Raw genomic sequence first — 17336 nt, 5'->3', positions numbered from 1 at the left:
GCGAATGAGTGGGGAGGATGTGGCAATAGTGGCATGCGCAGACAAGTAGAACGCATCGAATAGGCCAGCCTAGTCTAGATTATCTAGGCCTGCCACTACCATGCCTTTCACTTCTCTGGTGCGGGATGGAGAGGTCACAATGCTGTGATAGATGGAGTGAGAATGTGTCACGTGCGCAAGCAGACGCAACGCACCACAGGGTGTGGTGGGGTGGGGGACAACACAGCGGGCGAGTTAGCCTAGAGCCAGAGCCCCTTCTTTCTGATCGCCAACGCCGAGCTGTCAACATTGCTAGTGCAAGAGAAAGAACCCTGATTCAATTCTTGATCAAGTTAGACCCAGAGATCGTGTTGAACAAAATCATCATCAGGGGAAATACAAAAAGGAATACATTTGTAAACAGAACACCAAATTCATAGATTGGGCCTACTTTACTATTTCCCTGGAATTTATTACTGGATCCCTTACAACGAGAATCCTGCTATAACGGACATTTCGCACCGGTCCCCTCCCTCTCGTTATATCAGGATTCCACTGTAACTGACTTCTCGTTTTTTCCGAACTCGTTATAAGTGGACTCCACTGTACTTGGTATTGTTATAGGCTCTCGAGGCTGGCTGGTTAGGTGACATTCTTAACGGTTACTAAACCATTATAATTTATATGCTCTGCTTTTCTATGAAATGCAGGTAGTGGAAGGACTATGTGCCAGAACTCTTAGGTATCGAATAAGCCCCGCCCCGCTGCTTATTAATTTTCAGATATTTTTTGCACGCACCCCCTCGCTCCTTATTCCATACCCCCCGTTTATTATTTTCCAGCTTGCCACGAGTGACGATCATGTGAAACATATCTACATCTAGATCTAGATTCTGAATGAAATTTCTTTTTTTTCTTTTTTTGGTAAATATGGCAAATTGCCCTCAGTACAGTGGGTGTCGCATTCAACCAGATTGCTGGGACCGGTTTGTCCTTGTTGGATCCGACCTCTCTTTGAACGTGACCAAGTAAGGCTAAAGTAAAGAAAGGAGACAAGTTATTATAGATCTAATACTACACGATGTACCAAAACCAGTAACTAAAACAGTTGTTCCCCCTGATGACGAAAATGTCATGAGTGTGCGCGTGTTTGGGCTGTGTCCTGACCGTCATTTCTGCATTTTTAATTATTTTTTCGCGGAACACTTCTCGAGTGGAAACATACCCTCTCACTTCTTGACCTAGATCTACATAAAGTAAAGGCGGGAGCTTGGATTTTCTGATCAGGGGAAGAACAGAAAATTGAAAGAAAAAAAAAACGAAGGTCTCGATCTAGACCTACCCATCCATAGTTCATCCAGTTTCACACAGTCCGCATCGCGTTCCCACCTACCCCCTCCCATCCCTACCGTAGGCTGACCCTCGCCCATCCTCTAGGCTTTGGGGCCCATATTAGGAGGCACACTAGATCGCTAGCCATACAATGTGTTAGGAATCGAAGATGTGCCTTGTGCCTCGCGTGAGATGGAGAGAAAGGAGAAAAAATCTTCGCTTTTGGGGCCGCTTTAATTGCTTTTATTTGGTTAATAAAGCGACCTCGCTGAAAGGGACTTCATTCTGTTTGCAACCTCGTTTGAGCTGATGTACATTTACTTTTACAAAGAGATAGAGGGGGGAAAAATCAGGGATTAAGGATTGCCTCGTTGGAGCCGACTTCTCGTTGAATGCGACACCGACTGTCTCAGTACCGGTACCGGGTTGGCTACCTCAATTTTCTGTGCATTTTAAAAACTTTTGTACGATGGTTTATATTTTTTAAAATGAAACTGGTTTGTTCCTCATGGGAACAGTTGCCACAGTAACCTACTAATACTATCACTAAAATTTCATGATCTCTTGTTCTTTTATTCTCTGAATCTGAAGGAGAAAGAAAACAGATTTGTTCCAACAAGTACTGGCCCGATTTATTAGATTATACCTTTAGAGTAGTTGCTATTACTTCTCCATTTCTCTGCCTATCTCTTCTTGTGATGTTAAGGCAGAGATTTTGCTTTCATTTTACTGAAAACTTTACCGTACTTCAAAAGTTTGAAATATAGTCAAATATAAAAGTATTCTTTGAACTTATTTATAGACAGCTGGTGTCCTAATCCTATGACAGAAACCTGTTGTTTTATGTTTTAGCATTTTAAATAGAATTACCGTACATGTTATGATGTTATTGGCTGCTTCTTGTTTATTTTTGCTTGCGCGTGGCAATTTTGCTGAATAAAAGAGATATGTCTAGATGAGGCAAGACTGGCCACAGTTTGTCTCTAGTCTGTTGCCTTTACCAGTCCACCACCACTAGCCAAGACAGCCATCGGTGCTATCGCGTTATATCGCCAGCCCTCTGTACTGTCTACTTCATGCTCATCCTAAGTTAGGCGGTATTTATTTATAACGATGTTTGTTTGTATTTCGAAGTTGTGGTAGCGTCATCATACCAAAGGACACTTGTCTCTTGGATGAAAGGCCTTTTTTGACCTTACATATATAGCCTATATGGCTTCTTCTGCCAACCAAAAATTAGCATATTTACAGCAGTGGGTGGTTGACGGGTGCTCTGGTGTGGTTTGCTCCTTCTTCCCTATCAAACATATATCATCGTATCTCTCCTTCTTTTTTGAGTTTGTAATTGTTGCTCTCTCGTCTAGCATCTGCATTGTCGCGCCCGCGATTTTTGGCTTTTTTTTGGGTCCCGGAATCGCGGCCGCGATTTGTGCATTTTTCAACAAATGAAGCTACCGGGTACCTCATAACATGTTAAAGGTGTATTTTGATAACTTTAAGGTAGGCTATAAGGTGTCCATAGTTATTTGCATGCGAAGAATGTAGGTATTTATATTGGGGGGCCGTTCAAATATAATCTTACGCCTGGGAGGGGGAGGGGGGGTGTGTCTTTGGCTCTTGTAAGAAAAGTGTAATTTGATGTTGTTGGGGGGGGGGGGGGGGGGGGGTTATGTGCTGTTCTGATTTTGATTTGTGGAACTTTGATTTTTCATGTTTTTACGCTCTATGTGGCTACAAATTATATTCTGGATGCTTAATTAAAACAGAACATATTTAAATTCTGGTGCTTTAGATGAAGTTACCTCTATCAACATTGTAGGCCTATTGCTGTTACGTCGTCACAGAGAGTTGAAAGCTGGAACATTAATGGCAACTTTTATCATTTTGTAGTTTAACAGCCTTTAGTACCCAGTTTTGATATAATGTACTTGTACCGGTAAAACACTTTTGATTTTCAACAACAGTTTCCATGTAGTGTGACCTTGAAACAGCATTGTGAGCCAGTTGCGCACACGTCACAATTTTTACAAGTCCAATAAATATTTGAAACATCATGTATATATCTCAGGTGTTAGTTGATGGATTTTGATCATTCTTTTTTTTTTATAGTTCTTGTTTCCCTGAGTTCTATATAATTAAAATTATAGTCTTGTTGGTAGGCTACTTGTGGTACCTATCTCTACGGATGGACAAGTCGTCATAGGGGGAGTGAAAAAAAAAAAAGAAGATAAGATCAACTCATCCGAAGTTCAAAGAAAAAAGGTTCTGGGACCCGAAAAAAAAGATGAAAGTAACCAAAGATTAACTCAACAAACAAGTTCAACACAAGTGGAGTTGGTTGTATTGTGTATTTTATAACATTACATGCCAAAATGGGAGTGAAAATTATACAATGACTTTGTAACTGGTGAGACAAAAATATATATTTGTATACATCCCCCACCCTCCCAATCTGAACTTTCTCTTTGTCGTCCGTACTCTTCAACATACTCCTGACTCTGTCCATCAACCCCCCCCCCCAAACTGACCTCAAAAACGTTGTTTCTCTCCCTCTATTTATGACACCAGAAAACTTCACCTGAAGTACCAACCAGCATCTGTGGTGTAGCCGTTAAGCACTTGGCAGTCACATGGCAAGAGACCTGAGATCGATTCCCAAGAGGGGAGAAAATATTTATCAGGTATCATCAGCCATCTCTTCAGCCTTTTCAGCTAGCTGGAATGTCGTATCCCTCTCAGTCCGGGATGGCCTTGACAGGCAGGGTCTGTTGCCCGCCCCCTAAATGATCTAAACTGTGTTGATGGGGGGTAAAAACACTTACATTGTAAGATACATTTTTAAAAAATAATCACCTGGAGTCGGGCGACAGGCCAACATTTACATCAAAATAGAAGAAATCAGAATACAGAGTAAAAAAGTAGCTTTGCTAACGTATTCTGCCACCATCGACACAATTAAGGTCATTAAGGAGGTAGGCTGCAGCATTCCTGCCTCAGAAAAAACTGAACTGAAAGAGAGAGAGAGAGAGAAACAGCATCCCAGCATATAGACGGAGATACTCCGTAGAATCACTTCCCGGCGGGGGAATCGAACCCATGCCTTCTTGCAACCATGCCTCAGCATTTCACCACATACAATTTATACATGACATGATAACAAGTAGCCTACAGATACTTCAATCTGACAAACCGACTCAAAACATCAATTTTCAAAAATGAAAAAGAGAATGGGAGGACTTGTTTTTCGCCCTCTACATTATTTTGAGCTCAGTTCTTAGTTTTGGTGAGATTTTTACTAGTTTTACGGCACTTTCAACATAATAAGGTCATATAAGTAAGGGGTGAAGATTAGAGGTGTTTCAAGAGAGTAACAAACACAAAAAAGGAGGAGCACAGATAAGGACCATAGATGTTTGATAGGAAAGAGGGAGCAAACCACACACCAGAGCACCCACCATCCACCCGCATTTATTTTGAGCTTCGACATGAGAGAGTGAGAGAGCTGTACAAACAATTGTAGAAACTTCCTGCAACAATGATAAGATAAAATCTGTCGCCGTTTTCATTTCTTGTGCAACAAAAGCACATCCATATATAGACATACCGTACTAATACTAACAAATTATGTATGTACACTTCATGAAATATGGTAGTTGGTAGCAGAAGCTTCCAATTCTTACAACATTTATACAATAAAAACTGTCGCAGTCTTCTTGTGTGAGAAAAATGTTATAAAAAATGGATAGACATCAACAAGTAAATGAGCAACAGTAAAAAGTTCTTACACAAAGATACAAGGAAAGAAATTGTAGAAATTATCGTCTTCTTGAACAAAAACATCATATTTATATATATATATATATATCCACAGACTTGACTAATAATGTACACTTGAAAAAATGTACAGTGGAAACCACATAACAGTCCCGGTAATAACAGGGACATTTTAAATCCCCGTTTTTTCCTACTCTTTGTCTCTATTAAAAGTTATCGGCAATAACAGGGCCTCATCGGAGCCCAACCGGTTATAGCAGGGACAAAGGCTCGTTAACAATGTGTAAAAAGTAAGAGATAGAAAGAGAGAGCCCTAAGCCAAGCTAAAAGCACGCGTAATAGCTGGATTAGTCCACAATTGCTTACTTCCCTTGCAGTTTTGATTTTTAACAGGGATCTGATATAACAGGACTTTTTCTCTGGTGCCACCTTCCCTGTTATTTCAGGTTTCCACTGTAGAAAGAGAGGCTTCCAGTTCTGACAAAGAAGCACATACAATGGAAAATGTTGCTCTTTTCTTAAAAGAAAACAACAAATGATTCCATAATATAATTAATAAGTTGCTCATTTCTGGAACAAAAAAGAAACAAATCGATTGGCTGCTGTTTTCTTGAACAAACAGAAACAATTCCATATATACAGACTTGAATGACAAATTATGCAGGCCCTACATGATTGGATAAAATCTAGAAGCTTCCAGTTCCGACAAATATACGATGAAAAATGTTGCTCTTTTCTGGAACGAAAACAACATACAGATATATTCCATTGGTTGCCGTTTTCTTGAACAAAGACAGCATATCCACGGATGTGATAAATTATTTACACTTGAAAAAATATAGAAACAGAAGCTTCTAATTCCGACAACTATACAACGAAAAATGTTGCTCTTTTCTTGAACAAAAACAACAAATCCATACGTCGACGTTTTCGGGAACAAAGACAGCATATATCCACATCCTATACATGACAAATTATGTACACTGAACAAATTATTGGAGTACTTGTGGTTAAATTTAAATCAGGCACTCATCAAAGTAAAGAAATTCAAGCAACTGGCATTTACACACCCGTTGGGCAGGCAAGCTTTATATGTTTTTTTTGTGTTTTTTTGGTCTTGTTTTGTCGAGGGATTTTTTTTTCTCAACACCTTTTACGCTTATTAACACATTACACCCTAACTCGCCCGGGAATTCCCTTACGCGCTCCACCCTAACTCGCCCGGGATCGCCCGGGAATTCCCTTACGCGCTCCACCCTGACTCGCCCGGAACCGCCCGCGCCGACCCAGCGTCTTTAGAAACGAAAGTCTCGCCTTGACGAGACTCTGGGGCCGGGATTTTGATTTGCATAGTATAGCAAAAAGTTTCTTCTTTCGTTTGATACCGAAACGAAATTTTTCGGGCTAGTAGTTTTAGTTTTAGTATTAGAGCTGATCGAAGTGCGATCGCGTTACCGACACTTCGAAAGTGCCTCGACTTGTTGAAAAGCGACACAATTGAGTTCGAAAACGGAAATAACAATGGATTTGAGCAAACACAAGCATGTGACAAATCAGATGGCTCAGATTTTGATGAAAACGTTGTAGGAAGAGTTTGGGGCGATTCCGATTGATCAGACGGAGAAATTATAGAATTTAGATCTAGGGCCCGACCGCGAGGCTGAGAGTGAGAGTGACGGGTCGGACACCCCGATTGAACTAAAGTGAGAACATTTCCAACAGTTTGTGCATACATAAAGTTATATTTTTCTGAAACTACATTCAGTTTTCTTTTTAACTTTTATTTTTTCAGGATTTTTGGAATTTGTTTAGTATTTTTAAAATGTGTTTTTTAAAGGCTAGTATTCAGGGGAGGTGGGTTCTTTCCCCTTGCTTAGGATCTAGGAATGGACTTCCCGTCCAGGCCCTTAGGGTGTAATGTGTTAAAAAATGTAAATATTTCTGTATGGATTTTACTGAACATGTTGATCAAAGGAATAAAAAACTGAAATTTGCAGTTTCTACGGACACTCAAGCTTTGGCAGTCACCAAACTCTGGCAGCCATTTTCTCGCTATTTTTACCTCCAACACTAGTCAACCCCCACCTCCTTCAATCGCGAATTGCTCGACTTCTTTACAAGATCGATGGGTATTTTTTCACCAAAGGCTAGGGCCAATGAACAAGCTTCATGATGATGCCCAGCAACTCCACATGCCCAAAAAAATGACGAGGGCCTGATTCCACTTCGCCCGAGATACATACCATACATAGATCAAGGTATAGAAGCTTCCAACAATCGCACAATCAAAAATGTTGCTGATTTCTTGAATAAAAACAACAAATCCATAGACCTGACAAATTATGTACACTGGACAAATAATGCAGAATTTTCCGACAGTTATACAATGAAAAATTTAAGTTTTAGTAAGCATTTTACGGCACTTTCAACACTAAAAGGTCCTACAAGTGCAGAAGATTAAATATATTACAAGGAGTAACATACACAAAAAAGGAGGAGGAGAGACATAGACAATAGACGTTTGATAGGAAGGAAGGAGCAAACCTGCCAACCACCCACAATTAAGACAGATGTAGGCTGCTTCCAGCAATTAGATTGTCACCATTTTTAAAAAAGGCTGATTGTTCTTCCAACTAAAACATAACAGACATACATAAGAAACACAAACAATAACGACCAAAACTTCCAACAATTAGATCGTCCATCACATCTCCCTCCACTCCCCCACTGATTTTTTGCCGCTAAAACACATATATCTATAACAAACGCATGCAATATATATATATAGACAAATGTACAAAATATTTCCAACAATTAGATCGTCGCAATACGGGGAAAAAAACAGTTGCCTTGTTCCCCTTGCATCATAAAAAGACAACAAACGCATCCCCGCTGCTCAACAGAGCGTAGATCACCAGTGGCCGCGTCGGTCGTCTCTGTAGCGCTTGTGGTCGCGATCACGATCCCGATCTCTCTCTCTGTAGCGGTCGCGATCGCGGTCACGGTCTCTGTCTCTGTGCCTGTCTCTGTCCCTGTCCCTGCGTGCCCACAGAAAAATGTTTAGCGAGAAGAAGAGTTTTACAGCACTTGCAACACAATTAGGTCATATATGTGCCGAAGATTAGAGGTGTTACGAGAGAGTAACAAACACAAAAAAAAAGAAGGAGGAGAGATTTAAAAAGGAAAATAAATGTTAATAGTAATAGGAAAGATGGAGCAAACCGTAACAGAGCACCCGCCAACAACCCACTCCACAATAAAAGAATTTAAAAAATCCGGAATCTTATATAACTACAATGAGCGTTTAAAAATTTTTTTTTTAAATAGTAGAGGGTTTTACGGCGCTCGCAACTGCATAAGGTCATATGAGCGCCAAGGGGTGGGTGTCAACAAAGAAGTCTTTACAGGGAATCAAAACTTCGACAGCTCACCTCTCTAGCTTCAACAGCACAATATCTGCCTTGACTATCAAGGCACCCCAGAAATAGCGGGTCACAAGAGTGTGACAAACATACGAAAGAAGTAGAGGAAAATGACAATAGTAAGGATCAGGAAAGAAAAAGCAGCAGTTCCCTGTTGGGAATGGCCTAAAGACACTACAGTCAGTGGCACCGCCCCAGGGGGTTACAATGAGCTTGTATTAGCCACAAAACGCAAAGGTTCGAAACTGACCTGCCACTCTACAAAATCTAAAAATCAGGATCCCAGGGCAAAACAATCGGGATCAACGACAAATCACCCGGCTGACTGCCAAGCAGACTTAACTCACTTGCGACTGGGCCCTTTCACCAGCCACAAGCGTTGAAGACTGGCGTTTTGGGGGGTATTTCAATAAATCACCACAACTCTCAGAATTACCCTATTGTAATCATTTTTTGACACAGTAAAGTAACATTCAAGCTTAATCTAATACAAAAAACTAAAGTTGTCTAAGTCTAATACTTTAATTTGTATGATTTTTAAAAAATTGGCATGAATTTGAATTTCGAAAAATTTCCAGAGACGTGACAAGTAGAATGAAATTCACTGCAACAACAAAAATAAAAGTTCAAAGTGTTCTGGTTTGACTTGTATACATGTGCGAGTGTTTGGTGAAAATATAAAAGCTGGTCTGTGCATTGATTCAGACCCATACACTGAATTACATGAGACAGATGTACGGCACGACGTTGTGATTTCGTTGCGCGAAAAACAACACCGGTACTAGTGCTAGATCTAGCCCTAGAACTACGACTCGGGCCGTGTTCGGGTACATATCCAGGATCCTAACTATTAGACACATCATATTCTGAGACACTAGAACTAGTAAAACGTACAGAAGTATAGAAAACGGCGAAATTATGTGATTCTTGTTCATGCGACTTCTTCGACCGTTACTACGACGCGACTGTCGGATTACTATGAGCTGTATAGAAAAAAACAAAGCGCGAGTTCCGGTCTGTTCAACCCCAGTTGGGGTCACTGTCCTTCACCTTCAATAACTTAAAAACTACCGGCCCCAGAGATACGAAACGAAATCTAAGTAGCTCAGGCTTGGCCAAACAAGGGTACGAGGCGGGTCTCGCGATCCGTGCGTGATTTGTAGAGCGAAAAAAAAATTCCAAAGTTGGTCACGCAGGGCTTGTGTGAGACCCGACGCGAGCGTCATGGCGGGGGTCACGCAACTGTTGTGTGACCCGCCTGAAGTGAGTTAAAATTTTTCCAGGGGTGTCCAAAAATACATCCATGTGTATACATGTATACGCCTCTGTGTGTGTGTGCGTGTGTGTAGTGTGTGTGTGTGTGTGTGTGTGTGTGTGTGTGTGTGTGTGTGTGTGTGTGTGTGTTATTGTGCGCTTTATAATTATTTTTGTTTCTCGAGAAGTACAGTCCGTGCCGGCTTTTTAAGCACGCCGACTTAAAGCACGTTTCGGACTCAAGCACGCTAAACGGCTCTTACCTAATTTTTGCTATATAAAATACACGCCTTTAAGCACGGTAACTTCGGCTTTAAACACGTTTACTTAAGCTTTCTCCCGACGACCGTGCTTAAAGCCGGCACGGACTGTATCCCATCAAACTTATGGCAGGAGCCCAACACTACACAAAGGAAAAAACTACCAACAGCTACATAGAAGTAAACCAACGGGCACATCATCATCTTGCCAATGGCAGACAATAAAACACTCACCTGCTGTCATAGTAACGATCTCTGTGCCGATCACGATCACGATCCCGGTCTCTGTCGCGGTCCCGGTCTCTCTCACGATCTCTGTCGCGGTCCCTGTGTCGGTCGCGGTCCCTCGATCGGGACCTCCCCTCCCTGTAGCGGTCGCGGTCTCTGGAGCGCGACCGCCGGTCCCTGTACCTCTCTCTCTCCCGGTCTCTCTCCTTCTCTCGTTCCCGCGAGCGATCCCGACCTCTTGACCTGTCCTGGCCTCCGTCCTGAGAGCCTGACCACAGTCCACCACCACTTCCACCACCATCACCGCTTCGACCTGGTTCAGCGTCCGACGACACAGAGGCCCCGCTGACAGACACAGACGCACTTCCTCGCCGCCCGTCACTCTCTGATCCCGTTGCACCCGTCGTTGGTACAGTCGTCAAACCCACACCCCCCGCATCGCTCAACGCGACCACCGCACTCGGCTCCAACGACTGCGACGTGCTCCTCGACGCCGGCGACTCATCCTGACTTTCACCTTGTGGGTGCGAACCCCCCGGCGACAACGATGACGCAGCACCTTTGACCTCCTCGGCTGAACCACAGTTCCCCGCAGCTCCAACTGTTCCGTCGTTATCTTTAGCCTCATCATCATTATCATCGATTCTATCTCCGATATCTTTTCTCGTCACTGCGCCCACCCCGCTCACTCGACCACCACTTTCGCCACTCGCCTCCCGACAAGCGACATCGACATCTTCCACCCTCTCTGTCTCCTCGCTCCTCACCTGACCCTCCTCCCCCTCCATCTTTCTATCCCTGGTTTGTTCATTCCCTGTCTCCATCTCTCCATCCATTGTTTCTTTATTCACCGTCTCCTTCTCTCCATCCATTGTCTCTTCATTCACCGTCTCCTTCTCTCCATCCAATGTCTCATTATTCACCGTTTCCTTCTCTCCATCCATGCTCTCTGTATTCACGTCCTTCTCTCTATCCCCCTCCTCCTCCTCCTCAGCCATCTCACAATCTTCCTCCCCTTCCCCCTCTCTCTTCGACCTCCCTGCTTCCTGTGTCCCAACGACCGACTCCACCCTGCTGTCATCATCACTCCCTTCTCTCAATACCTCCGCAGACACCTCTTTCCCGTCTTTTCCTTCTTCCTCCCCTTCTCTTTCGCCCTCCTCATCTTTTCTTTCCTCCTCCTCCTCTCTGCCTCCCTCCTCACCCTCCGACAAAGCATCAGCCAGTTCCCTCCCCACCACCCTCCCACCAACAACCATTGCCTCCTCTTTCCGTCCATCCCCCACCTTCCTCGCATCTTCCTCATCGCCTCCCTCCCTCTCAATTTCCTCCTCCCCCTCCCCCACCTCTTGCGCTGCGACATGTCTCTCCACGTCACCACCAACACCTTCCATCACCGACGACAACAACGACAGCTCACCCTGTCCTTCACCTTCACCAACACCGACCTGCAACACGTTTTCTTCACCGTCATGCGCCGAAAACTCTCCACTGTCTCCCTCGCTTTTTCCAACTCCTTCATCATCTCTCTCCCTGCCCTCAGCAACAACATCTTCGCTCACATTTCTTCCTACACCAACATCAGCAACATCCACAACTTCAGCATCACCCGATGAGGAAGCAGCGACCGGTACATCAGTCAACACATCAGCAACATCAGCCACTGTCTCCTTCTCTCTATCCCCGACCTCTTCATCCACTCCCTCCTTCTTTTTATCCCTGGTCTCTTCAACGACTGTCTCCTTCTCCCCATCGCCAGTCTCTTCTTTCACTTCTTCCTTCTCTCTATCCCCCGCCTCTTCCTCCTCGTCTGAATCGGAGCCGTAACCACTCACTAAGGACTTCATCAAACCAGCGCCCGTCTCACCTTTCACGCACACATCACTCCCAGCTCCAACGCCCTGACCCTCATCAGTAGATGACCCTTGACCTTCCTCAGTAGACAACATTTGACCTTCCTGACCCGAGGACGACCCTGACCCCTGACCTCCCTCCCCACTGCCCACCCCTGACTGCTCCACAGACGTCTCACCACCACCACCAGACCCAAGCTCCGTTAGACGACCGGCAGAAACCGACGATTCGTCACACCTTTCTTCCTCCATCTCCTCTTCCCTCCTTTCTTTCGTTTCTCCTCCCTCTCCAGCAGTCTCAACCCCTCCTCTTTCATTCTTTCCATCTTCTCCGAAACCTCCTCCCTGAACTCCCGTCGTCTGCCTCTCTCCCAGCCCGTCCTTCGCGGGTCTTTCCTCCTCATCCGTATCCGTGTCCATCATTTGCTCCTTCCTCGCAATCTCCTCCGAAGTCTCATCGCCAACAACAACACCACGCGCGCCACCGACCTCCTCACCTTCCATTTCCATAACGACACCGCTCTCTGACCTTGACATTTCCCCTCCTCTCGACACCGTAGCACTTTCCACTTCACCCGCAACACTCGGCTTCTTCCTCCCACCTTCTTCTTCTTCTACTTCTCCACTCCTCGCCGTCTCATCTTTTCCCTCCTTCTCTCCGTCATCCTCCCCTTTCCTCTCCTCCTCTTTGCAAACAGACAACGAATCTTCCTGACCTTTATTCCTCCGCAGACGTTCTTCTTCCCCTCTAGAAACATCCTCGTCCTTCCTGTCTTTATCCGAAGCAGCAGAACCCTCCTCACTCCTCCCTTCCCTCTCCTCCAATGTCTCTCCACTTCCTTTATCCTTCCCTAATTTCTCACCATCCTCGGATCCGCCGTCTTTCCTCGTTTCTCCACCTCCTCCTCCTCTTCCCTCTGTGTATCCCTCCTCTTCCTCCACACCTTTCCTCTCCTTTGGTTGAGACAAAGACGACGGCTGATCATCGTCCCTCATCTCCTCTCCGCTCTGCGCCATCTCTGCACTCTCACTTCTTTCAGTCACGTCCATTTCTGCTTCTCTCGTGGCCTGTGACGATTCCTCACTTGCGGCCTGCGACGAACCCTCTCTTGCATCCTGCGACGAACCATCACTCACGGCCTGCGACGAACCCTCTCTTGCATCCTGCGACGAACCATCACTCAAGGCCTGCGACGAACCCTCTCTTGCATCCTGCGACGAACCATCACTCACGGCCTGCGACGAACCCTCTCTTGCATCCTGCGACGAACCATCACTCACGGCCTGCGACGAACCCTCTCTTGCATCCTGCGATGAACTATCACTCCTTGTTTCAGACGTCTGCTCATCAGACCCTGTGATAACGTAACAATTATACAACTGTATAACGTATAAAAAAGGGAGAATAAAATGGAAGAGGGAGGGATGGAGGGGAGGGTGAGGGGGAAGGGTGAGGGGGGAGGGAGGAGAGACGGGGAGGGTGAGAGGGATATACTTAACTCACTTGAGCCTGAGCTTTAATTTTTCACCCAACAACCATTACAGCCAGACAGTCTTGGGGTATATTGAATCATTGACCACAAAAAAAGACAGTGAAAGCTTTAATTTTTCACCCAACAACCATTACAGCCAGACAGTCTTGGGGTATATTGAATCATTGACCACAAAAAAAGACAGTGAAAGCTATCATGATTTTTTTTTTTTTATGTAACAAAAGAAAGATAGAAATACTCTCAGAGAAAAAGAAAACTGCATCCAATTTGTCCAAATAGTTTTTATTTTATCAACATTTTGAAATGGCAATGTCTGGGCGCAAACCACACCAGAGCACCCGCCAACCACCCACAAATCAAATAAAGGTGGCCTGAATTGGGTCAACGAGAGCATAAAAAAACATATACATGATTTAAAAAACAAAAACAAAAAACAAAACCCCAACCCTGAAGTGATCTCCCTTACCTTCTGACTTCACCCCAGCCACAACTCCTCCACCTTTCTCCGACTCGCCTCGCGGTGAGCTGGGGGGTTCCAAGGCACTCAAAGTTCGAATCTCCTCTGGAGTACTGAGATCCTTCTCCTCCTGGCAGGGGGATACACAAAGAACAGATAGTTCTTTTTAAAAAAAACCCAAAAAAAGCTGAGTTTGAGTCTGGGTAAACAACGGCACATCCACACAACAATGGTCATATGTGAGGCAAGGAGGAGAAATTAAGCAATCGTCAAAATATAATGAAACCGAAGATATCCGCATTTTTCTGATTTTGAAAAGTTTTTATTGAATTTCTGTTTTTTGACTCAGCCCCTAATGTGTCTTCTTAAAAAACACATTTAATTTGTGTGAATTGTACTGAAAAACGTTAATTAAAAGAACAAAAAAATTAATTATCAGTTTTCAAGCACTCTCAAGCTATGGAAGTCAGCAAACTTTGGAGGCCATTTTCTCGCTAATTTTACATCTAAAACCATGCGACCCCTACTCCCTTCAAATGCAAATATCTCTGTTTCTATTTGGGTACTTTTTCATTGAAAGATAGATGAATAAACAAGCTTTAAGATTATACCAAAAATTCAACATGCCCAAAAATTGTCAGGCGTCTGACTCCACGGTGTTGTGACACACATACTGCTGTGACATCGGTGGCCAAGAAGTAAGTACCAAAATGCTCAGTGGATACAGGCCTTTCAAATGGAACAGATAAATTTGGCATACAGCTAGTTTGAAAATTTAGTTTCTGGTACCTAACTTTACACAAATTTCCTTAACTCACTTGCGACTGGGCCCTTTCACCAGTCACAAGCGTTGAAGACTGGCGTTTTTGGGGGGGTATTTCAATAAATCACCACAACTCTCAGAATTACCCTATTGTAATCATTTTTTGACACAGTAAAGTAACATTCAAGCTTAATCTAATACAAATAACTAAAGTTGTCTAAGTCTAATACTTTAATTTGTATGATTTTTTAAAAATTGGCATGAATTTGATTTTCCGAAAAATTTCCAGAGACGTGACAAGTAGAATGAAATTCACTGCAACAACAAAAATAAAAGTTCAAAGTGTTCTGGTTTGACTTGTATACATGTGCGAGTGTTTGGTGAAAATATAAAAGCTGGTCTGTGCATTGATTCAGACCCATACACTGAATTACATGAGACAGATGTACGGCACGACGTTGTGATTTCGTTGCGCGAAAAACAACACCGGTACTAGTGCTAGATCTAGCCCTAGAACTACGACTCGGGCCATGTTCGGGCACACATCCAGGATCCTAACTATAAGACATATCATATTCTGAGACACTAGAACTAGTAAAACGCACAGAAGTATCGAAAACGGCGAAATTATGTTATTCTTGTTCATGCGACTTCTCCGACCGTTACTACGACGCGACTGTCGGATTACTATCAGCTGTATAGAAAAAAACAAAGCGCGAGTTCCGGTCTGTTCAACCCCAGTTGGGGTCACTGTCCTTCACCTTCAATAACTTAAAAACTACCGGCCCCAGAGATACGAAACGAAGTCTAAATAGCTCAGGCTTGGCCAAACAAGGGTACGAGGCTGGTCTCGCGATCCGTGCGTGATTTGTAGAGCGAAAAAAAATTTTCAAAGTTGGCCACGCAGGGCTTGTGAGACCCGTCGCGAGCATCGCGGCGGGTGTCACGCTACTGTTGTGTGACCCGTCTGAAGTGAGTTAACTTCACCCTAATAAGTACCCAGCTATAAACAGCAAAAGATCTTGTCAGTTTCAGTTTGTTAATGTCTGAGCGCATATTCAGCTGCTTGCACTGTATGCTTCCCAAGAAGCTGAGAATGTTTCTGAGCGTTTTAAGCCTTGCTAGGGTAATCATACAGCTTGCTGTCGAGAGAAGATATGCAGTTCACAAATGTTTATTTTTATAATACTGCAGAGAAGAAGCCAAACAGATAACCAGAAACAACAGCAAGAAAGAAAAGGAACTGGAATTAGACCTACAAATACAAAAGGCACTCCCCCCCTCCCAATCAACCCAAGTTCTAAACAAAAGAACAAAAAATGAAAGAGATTAGAAATATGAACGAACGTATAATAAAAAGAAGAATGGCTTATCACAATTTTTCTCATTTCGAAAACAAATGGGAAATTTATTTCTTTTAGTTTTAATAAGGTTTTTACAGCGTTCGCAACTGCATAAGGTCATATCAGCACCAAAGGGTGGATGTCAACAGAGAAGTCCAAACGGGGAAGACGATAGTAAGGATGAGGAAAGAAAAAGCAGCAGTTCCCCCTACGTTGTTCCAGCACACTTTAAGTATGACATTGATAAATCAGCCCATTTACAATTCTACAGTGCATAAGAACATGTTAATATCCCCCCTTCGGGAATGGCCTAAAGAGAACTTCAGTCAGTTGAACTGCCCTGGGGGGATAGACGTTTGACAGGAAAGACGGAAGAGAGATGAGGACGACAGATGTATGATAGGAAAGAAGGAGAGATAAGGACAATAGATGTATGATAGGAAAGGACGAGAGATAAGGACGATAGACATTTGATAGAAAAGAAAGAAGAGAGACAAAGACGATAGACATTTGATAGGAAAGAAGGAAGAGAGACAATGACAATAGATGTTGAACAGGGGGGAAGTAGCAACCCACGCCAGAGCAACCGCCAACCACCCACATGGTCCCACAAGGTTGAAGAAAACAACCCCTTGAGTCGACAATACCTTAAGGATGTTTTTGAAGGATTTCTTCATGGAGTCCCGCAGCAGCGACGGACGTCGGGGAGGTAACTCTGTCAGTTTCACGTCTGGCATTTCAACCGGAGGCGGTGGGGAGGACTCGCGTCTGGAGACTTCTGCGTTAGACGATTGGAGGATAATGTGAATGAATGATATCAAATAATAACAACACCAACAACTACACCAACAACAACAACACCAACAACAACAACAACAACCTGACAGACACTCACTGGAGGCTGACAACACCACCACCAACAACAACAACAACAACACCATCACCACCACAACCACAACAACAACACCACCAACAACAAACAACACCACCACCACCACCACCAACAACAACACCACAACAACAATCACACCACCACCACCAGCAACCAGACAGACACTCACTGGAAGCAGACAGAGCGTCCTTCTTGACCAGTCCCAGAACGTCCAGTAACGAGGCGTCCGGCTTCCTCCTGGGATCTTTCAGCTCTTGACCTAACACCGTGCCTGGGGGAGTGGGGG

The 17336-nt window shown here is 43.9% G+C and overlaps 1 protein-coding gene across 1 annotated transcript in view; it reads right to left on the bottom strand.

Annotated features, from left to right (window-relative positions):
• Positions 1–7816: 7816 nt before the first annotated feature.
• The window catches only part of LOC101860699 (zinc finger CCCH domain-containing protein 13), a gene marked incomplete in the record, with an annotated part of 43457 nt that continues 33937 nt past the window's right edge, over positions 7817–17336 (bottom strand). The window contains 5 exon segments of the mRNA XM_035972825.1: positions 7817–8123; positions 10256–13457; positions 14062–14182; positions 16806–16936; positions 17220–17321. Coding sequence (XP_035828718.1) covers positions 7997–8123; positions 10256–13457; positions 14062–14182; positions 16806–16936; positions 17220–17321 — 3683 coding nt within the window.

The sequence above is a fragment of the Aplysia californica genome, unplaced genomic scaffold (genome assembly GCF_000002075.1).
Source record: "Aplysia californica isolate F4 #8 unplaced genomic scaffold, AplCal3.0 scaffold00867, whole genome shotgun sequence".
In the NCBI taxonomy this organism is placed as follows: domain Eukaryota; kingdom Metazoa; phylum Mollusca; class Gastropoda; order Aplysiida; family Aplysiidae; genus Aplysia; species Aplysia californica.
This window is presented reverse-complemented; position numbering and strand designations above follow the sequence as displayed.